The following is an 18486-nucleotide window of genomic DNA, read 5'->3' as shown; positions in this document are numbered from 1 at the left end:
AGGTGACGGTAATGGAAGACCACGTCCGTGCCCTTTTGGCTAATAAGGCTCAAAGGATTGTTGACATTATTTGCAAAGTTCAAGCCTGTTTCCCTCTGTGACACGGATGACTTGTCACCACAAAAGATAAATCCGCTCCTACATCTTTTATTAAGTAGGCTTTGAAAAGATGCGCTGCTTTTGTTTTCAACAAGAAAATAGGCCGCGTCTCTGTTACACATGATTGTCATAACAGCCGGTATCTCCTCGGTCACCCCGCTGTTGTACGTGTAACGATAGTATCTTGTTTGCCGTACAGTCACCCGGCTCGTTTTCCTACGGCATGAGGCTGTCTCGTCTCCAGTCAGTGGACATCCTGCCCTTAATGTCTTCCTGTGGAAGATAAAGAGATACGAAATGTCCTGTGGAGCAGAGAGATATAAGATGAGCACATCAGATAATGCAGCATCATTACTTCATGGCTGGAGAGTTGTTTATCCACAGAATTCATATTTAAAGCAGTCCTCGGCAGTGACTGCGCAGTGTGCAGCTGAGTGGGGTGCTGCTGCTGGAATGAGTCCCAAAACACATAAATGAGCGTTTTAGTATTTCCGGTTGCCTCGGCTCGAAACCAATGTGTTTTTTTGAACGGGCTTTTGTTGGATGCCTGAAAGGGATGGTTCATAATGAAAAAACACATGACCTTTTCTCTTAGATGTAGTCAAAGTCAAGCAGGCCGACGTACCGTCGTTCCGGTGATTGCGTTTATGCAAATGCTAAATCACAGTAGTGGTTTCCTTGTAACGCTTTTCTTTCTGAACAAAGAAATGTATATATACTGTGCATATATAACAATCCAATAGAAAATCCCATTGGCGTTTTGTGAAGAGAAGCAGGGCAACGTTAACTTCCGGGTTATACAAATGACATTATCGGCAATTGTATTGATGGGACTATTTCTTCTGCGGGTCTGTTTGTTCCCTGCACACAATGTGAAATCTGCATGAAGAACTGATATTGAATACTACTGCTGTAAGCACTGTGTGCTCTCATTAAGCGGATCCTGGCAAGGCTATTATCTCCCAGGGACTCCTCTCAAAAGAAGATAATTACTCTCACCGGCAGTGGAAAAAAAAAATCGAGACTTGTCTGCATGCTACGTTGTTAACATCTGCTCGGCAATGGATCTGTTTGTGCTTACCAAAGCACGATGAGGTCCCGTGCTTCCTCCGGAAGAAAAAAACAGAGATAGCCATATGTTTTATATGGGAGGGAGGCAATAAATGACAGATCTCAGGGTCTTTATGCCCAGGTTTAGTACACGAATGGCTCCCACAAATTGGAATATCATCCCGAAATCGATGGGAACTTCATGCAGGATATGACACAGAAATAACTTTCGGCACGGCGGGCCAACTGTCTGGTTTCTCTGTTGCCCAGCAGATGCCACTCAGAGCCGCCACGAGGCAAACGTCTGTGTGTCTTCTCCGCCGACTGTCTCTCTCTCTCTCTCTCGCGCTGCGTTCGTGTGGTGGACTTGAACGATGAAGGCCTGCTGGATCCCTCAGGGACCGTGTGTGTGTGTTCAATAAATGCCGGCGCCGCCACAGGCTAATGCTCCGTCGCTCAGAGTACTAGCCAGCGTTTATTGTGAGTACTCCGCACATGAATGCTTCATAGGGCAAAATAATTAAGAGTAGTCTGGAAAGCAGAGCGTCCCTGTGGCCGACACAACACAAACAAACACACACACACACACGCACACGCACACACTGATAGTCGGACACTTGGATCTTAAACCTCTGAAAACACAGAATCGGTGATTGAGATTTTGGAGAGTCAGTATGAAAGGTTAGCAGCATAAATACTTATGCATCATGTTTGCAGAGACGGACATAAGGGTTGATTGTGGAGAACTAAACTATTTTATATTTTACAGTGTTTACGTGTATGTTTACAGAAAATTAAACTATTGGTTATGAATTTACAGTGCAAGAGGAGTAAAAGGCCAGAAATATCTTTCTGGGCTTCTATGGCTCGCTAGCACTCATTTATTTTGCTTACTGAGGTATATTATGAACTTCATTATTCTGCTTCATTTATTTATGTGAAGCCCTCTCTGAATTCCTAAATACTGACAATGCTTGTTGTGACTACCAATCGTGTATCAACAATGAAACCACGATTTGAGATGCGTGGCAATCAAATTCCACATGTAGGAATGAATGATTTTTTTAGTTATTTATGCACAAGGCAGGGGGGGACTTTTGCATTGCACCGAATTAGATCTCGCTGTCGTGATGTGAAAAATCCTTGTGCAAACATGTCTCTAAAGGTCCAAGTTGAGCACAGAGAAAACCTCCCTCCCTTATTCTGACCTTTGGCCATCAAAGTGACATCACAGTAAGCACATCACACAGAAGTGCACGTGTGAGCGTACTCATCTGTCCCTCGTTTGCAGTAAACCACGTCATGAGGGTGGTGTGAAAGTGTGATCATTTCTACAGTAAGTTACCCGTCCCCAGCTGCCAGTTAATTACTGAATGTCACAGTACACTTCTTACTGTGCACGCTGATGAAACAGGCTTTTTTGCGCATGTGCCGTGATCCCAACAGGCCAAAAGGGGGCCCGTGCACATCGCTAAAGACGCCTGGAGGTCCCGCTGGATGCTCCCTCGTCCCCTGGCCGTCGTGTTTTGTCGTGAGCAGCGGCAGCACCTCCCCTGAGAGGCAGCACCCTCCCCCACCCCTCCCTCGCCCCCTCAGCTCCGCGCACACCCCGGAGTCGAGGATGAAGTCGCGGAACATCAGGACCCTCTCTCTCATCCTCTCCATCTTCTGCTACCTGCTCCTGGGAGCCGCCGTCTTCGACGCGCTGGAGTCGGACGGCGAGAGTTCCAGGAAAAGTGTGCTGGAGCAGAAGCTTCGCGAGCTGAAGAAGAAGTACGGCTTCACCGAGGACGACTACGGAGACGTGGAGCGGGTGGCGCTCCAGTGGCAGCCGCACCGCGCCGGGAGGCAGTGGAAGTTTGCCGGCTCTTTTTATTTCGCCATCACTGTTGTCACAACCATTGGTAAGTTCACGCTTCAACAATTTCTCCATACCTTCTTATCTGAAACGCGAACACAAGTGGTACAAGCAGCTTGTTTGTGTTCGTCGGCTTCGGTTAGACGTGGAGGCCTGATGAAAGGGCCCCAAGGGGCCAGTTATTAGAGGGGCCGCTGAATTGTTACAGGGCTGCGATGCACTGTAGTGAGTGAACATGCTGCGTTGATTCCGCAAATAGGAACGGAACATTGCCGTTAAACAACCTCCCATTTATTAACACCTTGTAAACAATAAACAACATCTTAGCAAACTGTGACATTGAAAGGAATATTCCACCCACAGGTCTGGTCATTTAAAACATTACCACCAGTATGGTTGCCTATAATTCAAATGTGACCTTTTTTTTTACAGTGGGTTGAAAAGAATAATAAAACAGTGCCCCTCAAATCTCGTCCAACAATGTTTCGCTTCTAATCTTTCCATTCACACGTGGTTGTTGTGAAATGCACTATTCTCGTATAACTGCCTTTGAGCTGTTTACATATTGACGGTTTGTTACTGAATTACTTACTTTCTGGTGGAGCGTCTACTTGAATGTTCCTATTTAATAGTTGTTTTGTACGCAATACATCTATTTTCTGATGGTACAACAGCAGCTAAATTTCTTTTTGGAATTTCAGGCAAAAGATTGACCCCAAATGACTCCTGTTCCATTAAATCTTTCCGCATGCAAAACGTTGTGATGGGGAGACATTATCCGACCGATCCCAAACTGTAAAGAGCAACGGTTACTAGTTTAGCATACGTGTATGAAGGGTGGGGTTAAAACACGCTCGATCAATCGCTTCTCCCTCAGTGTTTCTATCGGTGTGAACTCTAATCCGTGAGTCAGGATGAGCAATGAGTGAATAGAAGACATAACTAATTTATCCAGGACAAAGGTTTTAATCACTACCCCATTAGTGGTGGAGAGGCTGCACATTTCAGTCATTTCCACTAGTTCATGTGGTTTGGTAACCTCAATACCAGCACTTAGATGAGCCCGAATGAGTAAAAAACCTGTGTGAGTGTGCAGAGATTTGGGTTATAAAACATTTTCAATGATAAAAGTTGTAATATAGGATTCATTGTCTTATATTATAGATTTGTAAAAGTGCCAGACCATAGACTTCACCAGCCACAGTAGGTGTCAGCTTTGGAAAGGCTTCTCCTCTCTAAGGGATTTAAGCAGTAGAGGTAGAAGTTATAATACATGTAGTAATGTTTAGTGATTGAATTGTAGTTTGTGTGTTATTAGATATTAGTTATTACATTAGCGTGTTAGATGAAACAATTGCAATATGAATCAAACACAATTTATAGTAATTCAATTCATGTAATTACTGTACACATTAACATCCTGTCACAATGTAACATTAAGACCAGGGGACGGATGCTAATTGCCGTCTTTCATGGATTTTCAGGGTTTTTTTTTTACGACAGCCCTGCGAGGCAAACATTCTGATTTTGGACAATAGAACTGAGTTAAACACAATGGTTAAGATGTGATGATATAAGACGTGTTATTATTAAAGTGTACTAGCTATTAGATGATGTTATTATGTTATGTTATGTTTACATGAAGAAGCTTTAGGCCAAAGGTGCGATCATTGAATGTACTGTAGTATGAAGTGAACAGGGATCGGTCAGGTCAGTGAGAGATTTCAGATTTGACCATCAGATGGAGCCAGCAGGGAGTCATGTGATGACTTGGCGCAGAAAGGAATTGACGAGGGACGAGCTGGGCTTGAATGTGCAGCCAATCACATACGACCGCAGCACAAGGGACACGCCCCCCCCGGGAGGTTGGAAGAGCTGAGCTGGTGAAGGAGCAGACAGAAGCCTCCTGTGAACCAATATCAATGGTCATATGAGACTTGGACCAGGGGACTAATAATATTATACTATTCATGCTTTATTTCACTTTGTATGTGTACTGCTTATTACTTCTGTTAGTTATTAAATTCTTGATCATTTTTAAACTCGAGTTTGGTGATAACTGTGGTTGTGTCACATCAAACAATCGTACATGACATTGTGTGACCTGCAATATACTGTGACTTTGTAGGTTACGGCCACACTGCTCCACGCACTGTCGCTGGCAAGGTCTTCTGTATGTTTTACGCAGTCTTGGGCATCCCTCTGACCCTGGTCATGTTCCAGAGCCTGGGCGAGAGGATCAACACCGCCGTGCGCCACCTCCTGCGCAGAGCCAAGCGGGGCCTGGGCTTACGGGAGACCCGGGTGTCCATGGGGAACATGGTCCTGGTGGGTCTGCTGTCGTGCATGAGCACGCTGTGCCTGGGAGGCGCGGCCTTCTCCTACTTTGAGGACTGGACCTTCTTTAATTCCTACTACTACTGCTTCATCACGCTCACCACTATTGGATTTGGGGACTTTGTGGCCCTGCAGAAGACAAATGCCCTCCAGAAGCGACACTCCTATGTGGTATTCAGCTTCCTGTACATTTTGGTCGGGCTGACAGTCGTTGGGGCTTTTCTGAACCTGGTGGTCCTGAGGTTTCTCACTGTCAGCACCGAGGAGCCCGACCAGAGGCCTGAAGCGGGGCAAGAGGGGCAGGCGACGCAGCCTAAGGACACGCGGGGGGGCCGGGAGGCGTCCGGGGCGGAGGCAGAAAGGTCCGGCGTTGGCTATGGCGACATCGAAGACGGTCCCGGCAGCCTGTGCGACCTGAGCCTCCCCATGGAGGGGGGCACCAGCTCTCTGAATCTCCTCGCCTCTCCCCTAGAGGAGCACGGGCCGGTTTTACCCGAGCCACCAAAGCTCTCAAGGCCCCGCAGAATCAGGGCCTTGTTCTCCTGCATGTGCTGTGAGAACATTTACGAGAGCCCCTCGGCGCCTCGCGGCGACCGGACGGGCGGCCACAGCAACCCCGTCTTCTACAACTCCATCTCCTACAGGGTGGACCGAGCCTCTTGCAGCTCCCGCAGCGCGTCGTCACAGGCCTCCCCCAGCAGCTCAGCTCTCTGTGCGGGCAAGGACAACCCCCACTCCAGGAGAAAGTCACTATAACTGGCTGAACCTTGGTCCTGGACTTTTTATACACGCCACGGACCTCTGACGTTCCGCCCGGTAGAGTCATCAACGTAGCAGTAACCACCACCAGAATATATTTTTTCACACGAGTAAAGTTGTGGCCATTTTTTCCACCACTACTGTCCCAATATGCTGTGTGTTCTGTGAAAGGTGTCTGCAGGAAATGGGTGTGAATGTCACTGAGAAAAAGCTTAGTTATCTGCAGTCCCACTTTCTGCTGTGTTGTCACCTGTGACCTTCAGTTATTTCCACTCCACCGAAATTATCAGCGTTTTCCAGGAGGAACACGCGCTCTGCCGCTCTGCCTGGTTCCCGTGGTAACATTTACATGGCCAAAAGACACGTGCAGCGCACATTGAGTCCATACGGCGTTCGCTGTGATGAATGAGTGTGTCAACAAAGAATGGAATATGACTAGTCGCACTGCAAAGTCGCAAATTAGAAATGTCTCCAGATGAGTGTTTAATTGCCTTTTCAGATGCGCGGTTGAATCACAGAGGGCCATTATTCACACTAGAATAGTAAAAGCAACAAAGAAGAAGAAGAAGAAGAAGATTATGCCTTTGTAGATCACTTTGTAGATTAAAAAAATACTACCTTTAGTATAAAAAATATTGTTCAATGCTTAAATTATTTTACAGATGTTAGTCAGTTGACAGGTCATGAAAAGGGCCTTTGTGGCTTTGGAGGAGCTTTGTAAAGTCTGAAAACCTGATGAGGTAATTAAGTAATTGGGATTTACAGGCAGGAAGGTTCAATTAAAATGCTGTTATTGATTTCATTGGGTAGATACAAGGCTCAGGTAAGATCTACCATCCATCCAGAATCTGATCAATTATGATAAACAATGTCTTGCCGTGATTAGAGATGACTTCTCTCCTTTAGACTTGTTTGGATTGCACTGATGGGGAAACGCCTTCAGGCTTCATGCCGTCTCCGCTGACTTACCAAAGACACCATCAACCTCATTTTGGAGAAGAGTAAAAGTACGATAAATTACTGAGACTGATGGTCCATCACTACAACTTGAAATATATTTATGTCACACTAAAATTACTCTGCTGATGTAGTTTTACAGCCCAAATAAAATAGGTTTGTTTCTTGAAGCCTTTGGGAGTTTGAACTGGAGGGTTTTGATGAGGAAGATGCCAAGCCTCCGCTGATCCGAGTAAGAGAAGAACCTTGAGAGAAGCTTTGCCTAGACAGTATTATTTTGTCCCCATAATATGTTGAAACGGAATCCTGTCTAAATTATTATTTTTTATTTCTGGGCAGTAAATGTGCTAAAATGAATGAATAAAACGAATGCTCCTGAACTCCTCAAAAGCCTTACCTCCTAAATTCCAGTGAGTTTTATTTGACACAGGTATCAACGATTAAATTGCCGTGCTTTTAAATCGCTTTTTTAATCTCTGTGACATCATGAAAGGTTTTGAAAACTGATTTTATTGATTGTAACCGACAGAAATCCTAAAAATTCTCAGCACGCAGAGCGACTAAGTCATGATCCTGAGAAAGAGGGCGTTGGATGCTCTCAGCTCAGAAGGACTCAGTCCAGGAGAGGTGGTGTCAGAGGTTGTTCCCAGAGTCCTGCAAGGCTTCTGGAAACTTCCACCGTGTTCCCTCTCAGATGCCTTCTCAGAAATGTCTGTCGGGAACAAAGATCGGAGAGACCAACCCATACCGTATCCCGGTGGACCAGGTCAGGAGGTCTGCTCAGTGCTGCTGTGGGAAAGATTTGTGGGATGTTTGAGCCTCAGGCCCTCGAAGTACCGGCTCATTAAAAGCCTTCTGCCGACACCTCAGTCCAGGGAAATTGAAACCCGGCTGTAACTGAGGGGACGCCAACGGGCTCCACCAGTTCCCACAACAACCCCCGATGAACTATGACTGATGTTTAGGACAGGGCAGGATGAAAACAATACTTCCTGCTTGAATATTGACCAAGAACCCACCAGAGAAGCAGCTGCTCCTGCTTCACCTCCTCGTGAACCAGGGGTTATTGATGAAGTGTCAGAAGACGACGGGAACAAAGAGGAGAGAGAGCGGCGCTTCCTCCTCTGGCTCTGGAGAGCATTCAGCTGCTGGTCATCTTTGGATGTTACATGCACTTATTACACGCACTACTTATGAATATAGAAATTAAAAAGCATTTGAGTGTTAAAATGTATTTTTCGTGGTCACATTGTTTACATCTTTATGATTTGGAACATTTTTTCATTCACAATGTAATGCTCAAGGGGAAATAGCACATTATGTTGTTATCATTTTTCTTCTTTAACACCATCTACTTATGCAGTTCAACAAATGTTGGTACAGGATACAGTTTTAACTGCAAAACCACGATTGAATTGTATGCATTGAATATAAGTGAGTAACATTAAATTAAGTATGAAAAGGAAAGTCTGCAGGTCACAACGTTTTTTTGCAAAGATGAAGAAGCAAAAGGGGGAAAATCACACTGGCATGTGTAGACCTAGATTAAAGTTAATTATCCATAGACCCATGCAGGCCTTTGTTTCCCCTGACATTTGTGGAAAATGAATAAAAAGCCTGGCCAAGTGGTCACCAGCAGTGACTTGACTTTAATTTCTTCTTGCTCCCATTTCTGACACTAGGGGACAGTGCTGCTCCACCTAAACGCCACGTTTCCTTTGTCTTTACATAATAAAGTCTTATTTTGGTGAGCAGAAACGGAGTGATGTTAAATGCACCTTATATTCTCCTGTGTGTGCGTGTGTGTGTGCGTGTGTGTGTGTGTGTGTGTGTGTGTGTGTGTGTGTGTGTGTGTGTGTGTGTGTGTGTGCGCTTTCAGTGCACAGGGGATGTGATTTGAACTCTGAGAGCTTCAGCCTTGTATTTGGCATTTAAAGGACAGCAGGTCTTTGTTTTTGTCTGACAGCATGAACTGTGCCTTCAGCAGGAATAGCCGTTTGGATGCTGGTTACGCGACCGCAGTCTTTCTGGTCAAGCGTACAGACAAGTATGAACTTCCACTATCAACCAGAAAGGATAGGTCTGAACAACGAACACAGGGATTACTATTACGTCTGATTTGCACGATTACCTCATTAATACAGCAGACGGTGCTTTACTTTATTCTGTCGTGATGCCCAAGATGCCTCCTGTTATCTGTGACTGTGGCAACACTGGGCCTGAAAGGCTTGAAAAGTATCTACACAAGCCTATCTACAAAAAGATCAACAAGAGGCACATAATAGCACATGCAGAAAGAGCGGCTTTATTTGGAGCCGGGTTGTTGCAGGTTGGGGGCTGACGGTGGTGGTAGTGATCCTTTTTAAACAGCCACATCCAGGAGGCGAGTCCAGTTTCCGTGCACACGCACGCACGCACACGAACCCATCTGTTCACATTTACGGAAATGCGGTCCTGCGGGATGTACGGTCATTTTGATGTTATGTTTTTTGCTTTCTTTAATGATAAATCTTCACACAGGCTCCTCGGTAACTTCTGCTGAGGTTGCAGAATATTGTGCTCAGCTCGGTTGGAGGGAAAATGACTGAGAATCCATAAACTTGTAATTCAAAATGTTAAAGCCCACACAGCAATGCTGCAGTTCATTAAAAAAACAACAATAACCTTGAGTGTACCTCAATATTCATTGATTACCTGTGTTGAATTCATCACCAGAGCTATGTAAGCATGTTTATCCTCCGCTGTATCATAGTTGTTCAGGGCCGAGAGAGTGGGTGAATAATTGATTACATTGTTAGAGATTCCTCTCTGTGAACGCACCCTGTTAAGTCATTACCGTCCCGTGTTGAAGGGCCTTTCATGTGCATTTGCATGGCAAGGGACACCAGATTAAATGGGAAACAAGGCGTCGGTTGAAGCAAAGTTCAGCTCATCTCTTTATGAAGGGTAAATAACACATTTTACATCGCAGAAATAAGGCCATGGCGTTCACAATACGAGCCGCATGCAAATGAAGTATTCATGAATGTGTAAATAGACTGAACCAATAGCGGGTGCGATGTTTTGATTATGGAGGAATATGTTTGTGTACACAGCATTCACAGTCTTTCAGGAGGAGCTCAGAGATTAATTTCTTGGATGTTTATCACAATACAAACCCAGATTCTCCGTGGCCTCACAATGAAAACAATGAAAGATTAAGGAACTAACAAAAAAACCCATGTTGTATTTATTCAGATTAAATAAGTAGAAATTAGGATTCAGTTGGAGAGCATTGAGAAAACACACATTAATGGGAGTCCTTCGTTGGGTAATTGCTCATTAGTTTTAATTTCCAGCCAATTTGCTGCTTGTGTTGAATAATGCAATAAAGGCTGTTTTTCCTCCGTGGTTATCTTCTCCAATCAGACGCCGCGTTCGACATTTTGTGTCAAAAGAATCCATTCACCGCTGGTAGTTTTGATCTGATTTATCATATAAATAAAGCAGAGGTTCAATCCTCCCCACTTATTGATCCACACCTCAGCGATAATGACATCCACATTTGATAACAGTTATCATAAGTAAAATGAATAGACCCGTTCTGCGTGTTTGTTCATAACGTCCATGTCACCACCAGACAGCAGACCCAAGCGTTCATGTAACCACATTAGTGGCTTAATGCCAAATGCTCCAGTTTTCACACGTATGTGTTGCTGTGGTTGGGTCAGACTGAAATATGCAACAGCTATTAGATTTATTATTATGGCGTGTTTCCAGCACCATAATACTAAATCGGGTCGGGTCTGTTAACCATGATTTGGTTGATAGGCGTGGTGTATTCCAGAAAGTAGTGATAATGTCACTTGAGACGCGTGGTATATGACGGAAAGTAGATTGACGTCATTCGATCGCGCGAAAACTGGAAGCTAACCGCAAACAACAACGGAGGACATGCAGCCGATCCTGTTCTTGCTTCTCGATATGTGGCTGTTTGTCACAAGGCGACATTGTTGCAACGGTGTAGTTTAAAAATGGCGCCTCGTGTGTTGTCTTTCCCCTTGCGGCACGCACAAATGACGACACTCTTTCACCAATCAACGTTCTCCAGTGAGGCTAGCTCCACCCTTTAGTACCAAACAACTGTGCCAGGTACCCCAACGGAAGGGTACCCAAAAAGTGGTACGGTACGGTTCGGATTTTTGGTACCATTCTCAACTTTTGGCAGTGGAGACACAAATAAAAGGGTACCAACCCGACCCGTACCGTACCGCTCGGTGGAAACGCGCCATTAGATTTTTGCACATCCATCATGGTTCCCAGAAGATGAAGTCCTCTTTGATCAATGATTGTGCCTCTAGCGCCACCTAGAGGTCGGCATTTCAGTCAGCGCAGGCACTAACCTCCGTGTCTGGTAAAGTAAAGTGGCTTAAACTTGCTACCTGATCTTTGACAGGAAGCTACAACGGCGCAGTCCGGGAGTTGGCGCCCATGCTTTCATAGCGTGTTTTCACTTTATGAAAGTTAACATTTTGGTTGAATTTCTTCTAAAAAAATGTTTTATTCAGTTTTCGGTTGTACTTATTTTTCCCTCATGTGGCAGTTTTTGTTACAAAAAGCCATTCCAGCCACTCTCAAACCATGGGGATGTCACAGGGGCAACCTTAGACTTTTAAACACAGTCTATGATTCAGGCTCATTAACTTGACATTTTTCAGATGGATAGACAAAAGATTTGCTTTAAATAATCAAGAACCCGTCGGGAGGAAATTCTAAGACTATTCCTTAACTTTTAATATTTGGCCACTATTTGACATTTTGGTTTATGACCAAACACTTCAAAACTATCGACATTCTCAAGCTACGTTGTGCTTCGTGTTAAGTGCTACAAGCGAGCGTTAGCATGCTAACGGGGTAAACAAAGATGGTGAACGTGGTGAACAGGAACACTGCTAAAATTTAGCAGGTTAGCATGTCGGTGTTAGCATTTAGCCTCACACAGCAACCAGCGGTACTACGGACGTCTTGTTTGCCGCATAATGAGGAATTTGAGACGAGGCCACCAGGCATGACAGCGAAACTAATAAAGCCGCCTAAGGGGAGAGTCGCCTTTTGAGCCAAATCATTCCCAGTGATTGAGTCAGTACAATTACCAAGGTTGGCTGTTATCCATTTCCTCTTTAGTGGCACCATTTAACAAGACAACAGCTTCTCTGAGCCCACGGCTTCCTGTCTGAACAGTTGCTTGGAGATGGGGGGAAAAGAGATAGGAGGAGGAGGAGGAGGAGGAGGAGGAGGTGGTGAGGTGAGGTTCTCATTCTCCTCACACGCTTTATCCACGCCCATGAAGCAAGGCTGCTGCCAGTGGCAGATTAATGTCTGGCTGAAAGTGTCTTCATTGGGTCTGACTGCCCCTCAGTTGGAGGACAGGTTTTTAAAGATTTAAGGAGTACAGCGTCTTATCGTGACCGCAAAAGGCACACAAGAGTCTCGGCATTGTCGAACCACACAGATGCTGAGTTCGACGTGGCGCGTCATCGCCAGATGAGGAAAGTTGTCTATTCTGCTGAATCTGTGGCTGGTATCCTCCCATTGTCGCACAGGTCGCACTTATCTGCCGTCCGGCAGCAGTGCCATATTTTTCTCATTTTGCACGGCTCTATATGGAACTCGCATGAATGTGTTTCCTTCTGTAATCAGTATGACTGATTTAGAAGTTGCTGTCGGGGCGGAATTTGAATGAGTGAGATAAGGCCGCAGAGAAAAAATTCAACACAATGGCCCACTGTTGAGTTGGATAACAATGCATCCTTTTTGTTATTTTACATATACTCACAGTGCCGGGGAGAGAGGAAAAGAGGACTCTCATAAAGAATAGTTCCCAGTTGAGGTATAAAATCCAATTTATTCATAGTTCTTCAACTCGGAACTGTAAAAGATTGACAGCAAAGTGATTTGGCACATCTGTTAATCTTCCTAAATGAGCAAGTAGTCAGATCTTTGCTACGGCCCCATGCACTAAATAATTCACAATACTGCACTTCAGTTTTATTCCATTTTCATCTTCTTTTTTCTCCACGTCAACTTTCGGGAGCCTAAAATCATAGCCACTGCTGTATATTCATTTCCATACAGAGCAACGTTCATCAGGGAATAGACGATAACATTAAAGAGAAACAATGAAACAAGAGGAATAATCTTTTCAGCCATTTAAGATTCCGTCCACACTGAGACATTAAGTGATTTACTTTTACTGTGGGGGATTTTTCCTGCACATGCGTGCGTTCCTCTTTTAGGACCTTATTAAGTCTCACAACCAATTAAAGTAATTGTTTGCAGAATATTCAACTGTCCACCGCAGACAAATACCTTCTACCTGAAGCAATGAGCTCAGCAGCCTCTGATCCTGGGCGGATGAAATGGTTCCTTTTGAACAATCACTGCTGTTTATCGCGCCACCATTTCCACCGCACTCCCACACTATTATTTTTTTTTTCATTTTCTGATATAATGATTTTAATATTCCATTGACTGCGCCTTTGCTGGTCGGCTGAGCAGGAAGCAGACATTTCCATCAGCGGAGCTGCGTCTGGCATTCATCATCAAAGGTCCGCCCAGGAAACCGACAGCTTCACACTCATCTGCATCTGCTTGGTATGCCAGCTGAGTGAACATCCACACCATCCTACCCACACTGTTATTTCATGATTAGCATATAATGCATCAATTACCTCACTTTCACTAAACAGACAAGCAACCGCAAGTTTTTGTTTCCACGGCAACTATGAAGAGTGCTGCAAATTAGTTTGGCAGCGGAAGTTTGGATTGCGAAGCCAAATGTTGCATAACGCGATTGATGTCCGTCACAGACGAACTCAACATATGGAATGTGTTGAGCGAGTGTTCTGAGGACTAGATGGACGTGAACACACATCTATGTGAAGGCAATCCCTGCAGCTATTCCCTGCATGCCAACCCCAACTGCACCCACGATCTGCGTCCCCACTAAAGGCCCAACACAGAAACAACACATAAGGTAACATTAGGCACCGTGACCATAATGTTTCCACATTTTGGCGGTTTAACAACAGATTTCACTCGCAACTTCATACTGTCTAAGATTGGAACCGGCATTTTACAACAACACAATTTAATTGCATCCCATATGGTATATTTAGTGAGTTTTGGTATTTCTTATCATGTTATCATAATGTTGCTAGTTTTAAAAGAATATAAATGAAAGTAAGGTTCTTAGTTGCAACTATAAACTCTCATTCATGCCGCTTTTTTTTGTTATTTAATTTCTATCATGTTAATAATTCCATGTTATGGAAGCGTTTATCTTTAATTGAACAACAACCGCACTAGTGGATTACTTCAAATAAAAGAGAAATAAAAGAAACAGCCCAGTGATGGAAAGAGGGGGAAAAGCAGCAAAAGAAGATCTTATTTTGTATTTAAATGAAGTGAAGGGGCCTCTCTGCGCTTGGTGTTATGATGAACCAGTTCCCTTTAAGGAAATCAATAAAAAAAACACCAATTCGTGGTGTTTTCGTACTGATGGTGTCCATCAGACTTCAATTCATTTTTATAATAGTTTTTTAAGTGGACTTGGATCAGCAGGATCTAAATGGGGTTGCCAAAATGTGAATATATGTGACGCTGGGAGTAGATGAGCAGGCAAATGAGAAGAAATAACCTTTTACTCTGATTTGTGCTTCTTTTATGTGCTTCCTTTGTGTTGGATTCTGCGAGGTGTGCTTTCTCTGTGGGAACATGGCAAACGCCGTGCATACAATTCATTCAAGCGCCTGCTGTCTCGCTCCATTCATACCGCTCCAGTTCCTTATAACCCCATGAAGAAAGCATTTGTCTAGCGAAGGAGGGCTGGATGATGGCCACGCACATTTCAGCTAGGAGACCTGAACACAAGACCCCGTCGCGTAAGTGTCCCCATACGCTGACTTTATATCAGCTCCACGTGACAATTAGACAATTAGATAAAAAAGATGGATAGTTACACAACATGAGATCCAGCTTTTATATGTGTATCATGGTAATGAGGGCTTGCATACTATGAAGTACACCATGATTTTCTCCATCACCACCATAAGGTCAGAAATGTCAATAAGAAAAGATTACCATTGTATTGACTTAGCATATTTTAGTCTCCAAATGTGAGTTGTCGAATTTCAGAATTTGAAATGAGTGTCGGGATCATTAATTTTTAACTGTTATGTGCATGAATTAGTCATTTATGCAGGACGCAGAGCTAAAGGTAGGTCCTCTCTCTGTATAGGCTATGTCTCTTTCCATGCCACTCACTTAAAATACAGCTGCTATGCTTCTTCAACCAACATAGAACTGGTTGCTTTCTCCAAATGATCCTGCCACGTGCTTGCCTGTAGTCTTGACGGGTCCTTGAAGTTGACCCGATGCACAGAGAGTGAAAGAAGGGTCAGCCGGGGCTCTTTCTTTGCCTCAGGGCCTTCATGTGGGCTTCCAGCCATGTTTATTAAAAACCAAAAGTGTCCTTCACTCGACCAAATTCTCAAATAGTAATTCCACCTGCATGTTATGTTAATAGGTCAGCCACAATTCAGTACAACCAAACACATTACCAGACGGCGTCTGATGTGATACGAATAAAACCACCAAACCAGACAGGCCGGGCGATCGATGTGAACTGCAAATCCACCACTGGCTGTGCGCGCCTCCCACTTGAGCATCAATCTTGTATTTTAAGTCTCTTGTTTTCTCTCCACCACGGAACTATGACGCATCTGAATTAAAGCTGGGGCCCGAGACACACCATCGCTCATCGTCCCCAAACAGCGCCGCCACCTGCAGAGATCCTCCGCGTCACTCACTCTCTGTAACGAGGACAGGAACGAACCCACAGGAGACTCAAGAAAAGTTGAGAGCGTATCGTAATTTGCGCGAGTGTGCTGACGTGGTGCTTTTAAGTGTGTGTCTGAGAGACTCTTGTTTTTTTATGTTTTGCGTGATGGCACTTAAACGTGACACTAACACATGTAGTGTGGTGGAGAGAGTTAGAATAAAAATCAGGCCTTGTTTAACACTCAGCTATTATCTGTTAAAACCACCAGAGGAATGTGTGAACGTGTCAGGAGAAAAAACTATACAGAGAACCTGATTGTTATGGAAAAATACTTCTATATAAATAGCTCCTGACACTGCCCGCAATGCCTATTCAGAAACACACACACGCACACAAAACATCAGTTGTTCCCCGGTTGCAAGTCATTAAGAGATAAAAAAACGTAAACGTTGAAACACCAAACGAATGCCAGGATGCATCGGTTTTGTCTCCTTGTTCAGCTCTTGCAGCCGTTGGATTGAGCGCTGAACACAGATTCAAGGCCGCTGTGGTTTTGTTAACGTATGCCCAAATCCCACACCTTGATATCTATTGTTTGAAGGTGTTGATTTACAGATTCTGACCATATCTGTAATCCCACGAAGGATCGTCTGCACACGGTTCTCCACTAACAGTGCTACAAACGACATCAACAGGGCTGACAGAGTATGACCGTGTTATCGTGGCTCGAGATGTAAACGCCGGGTGGGTCCTCAAGAGTCACTCAAGGATCCTTCGATGGCTGAATTTCAAGAATCATCACCGCGTGTTTATTTCATCGTGTCGCGCCGTCGGATTCTTCCAATGTCAAGTGTCCTTTGAATGCTACGAGTTCTTCACGGGATCTTTGAGGATGCATGTGTGTACCATGCGGGCTCTTAAAACACACACAATCCAATGCGCATTTGCACATTTTCAATTACCTCACAGCAGTAGTCTGCCAACATCAAAGATGAGGTGAGAAAGTTGCTGAATCTTCACTAATGTTGGATCTAAAAGGCTAATGGAAAAGTTTTTTCAGACTTTCGTCACACTGCGACGGACTTGTGCAGCGACTTCCACCACTGAGCAACAGTGGAGGGAGAAATAGGGCGAAAAACCTTTTTTCACATCTCATTTTGTGGATTACATTTTTTTCTGACCAGGGCCATTTATGTTTAATTCCCTTTTGATGTTATTTAATTGCATAGGCTTACATATTTTAAATCCATATGTACTGTTTTGAAGAATATGTTTTCTTAAAAACGGGCTTTATGAGTTATTCAATTAATTCATAATAATCCAAACGTTAAAGAAATACGCATGTCAATATTGGGAAGAGCAGTTGAGGAAGATCTGCATGAACGGCATGTGGAATTCTAAAAACCATGGGTTAAAAATGCAAACGTAAGTCGCTTTGGATAAAAGCGTCCTGTGATGTAATGTGTCAAAATGTGTTTGTTGCAGCTGCATGAGCGACCGCCCTCAGTCAGCGGATTGAGCTGCAAAAGAGAGAGATTGTAAATACATTTAAAAAGAACGACGTCTCTTATGATTGAACTTCCGCAAAGCTTCATTTTGATTTTGAATTAACATGACGTCCCATGGAATGGTGGATGAGTTCCTCGTCTTCACACAGATCAGATGAAGTCGACCGTTTTCACTTGTTCAATTGATCAGGGGCTGAGCTCCACTTCAGTGTTTAAGCAACGTGTGTGTGTTCCTGTCAGTTTTCCCGCGGCTATAAGCGATCGTTTTTACCATAATGTATTATGGATAGAGTGAAAGTGCTCACTCTTAGTTATAAACCTTCAGAGAATCATCACCTAAGTCTGCTGCTCCGCTTGCCTTCATTGAACGTTTCAGCTAAATGTTCAGCTGTCTTACCGCTCTCCTTCACTACCTATCAAAATACGACTGAAAGCCAATCAGAAGTCACTAATACTCATCCCCGGCGCTCTGCAGGATTTCCGGCTGCGTTCATGTAGCTAAACCGTTGATTGAGCAGAGGGCCAAAGGTCTCGCTCTGTCAACAGAATCTGTAGTTCAGCTTCCCACTTCCCACATACATGCCGACTCCCTGTCGATACCCGTTTATTACCAGCAGCACAGGCATTTGCCTACGCTTCACTACCTGTGTGACTCATTATGGAGTCTGCGGGTCATCTCTTGATCGTTTACAAGCGGTCAGGTCGGCAGCGTGGGGCTTTGTACTAGACGCTTAAGCGCCTCACAAATGATTGCCGCAGAAGCATATTCTTTCACACTGACTCTCCGTTAAATACAGACAATGGCAAAAATCCTTTCTTATCACCTTTGAGTCGACACGCCTGTCTCCGTCTCGCATTACCAACTTGCCACAGTGCTGCATCTTGCCAGAAGGTCACTGAGGTCACTTGTTTCCTGTATCAAACTCCAGACTTCAAAAGCTCTTTTGAGGTTGTAACTCCCCGACTTTGGAACTCATTCTCACCAGGCTATAGAAACTTAAAAAAAAAATAGCTTGCAGCCTTTATAGACTGGCTTTTGTTTAAGTTTATAGCTTGTTGGAGAACACTTTATGGATGTTCTAAATCTCTTTGTCTTA

The 18486-nt window shown here is 44.2% G+C and overlaps 1 protein-coding gene across 1 annotated transcript; it reads left to right on the top strand.

Moving 5' to 3' along the window:
* Window positions 1-2770: 2770 nt before the first annotated feature.
* LOC120834573 (potassium channel subfamily K member 15-like) lies at window positions 2771-6175 on the top strand. Its single transcript, XM_078091445.1, has 2 exons — window positions 2771-3053; window positions 5196-6175. Exons 1-2 carry the CDS (start codon window positions 2771-2773, stop codon window positions 6098-6100), a joined length of 1188 nt encoding a protein of 395 aa, XP_077947571.1. The 3' UTR covers window positions 6101-6175.
* Window positions 6176-18486: the final 12311 nt, after the last annotated feature.

The sequence above is a fragment of the Gasterosteus aculeatus genome, chromosome 17 (genome assembly GCF_964276395.1).
Source record: "Gasterosteus aculeatus chromosome 17, fGasAcu3.hap1.1, whole genome shotgun sequence".
Classification (NCBI taxonomy): domain Eukaryota; kingdom Metazoa; phylum Chordata; class Actinopteri; order Perciformes; family Gasterosteidae; genus Gasterosteus; species Gasterosteus aculeatus.
Note: the sequence above shows the minus strand (reverse complement) of the source record. Positions and strands in the feature narration are given on the sequence as shown.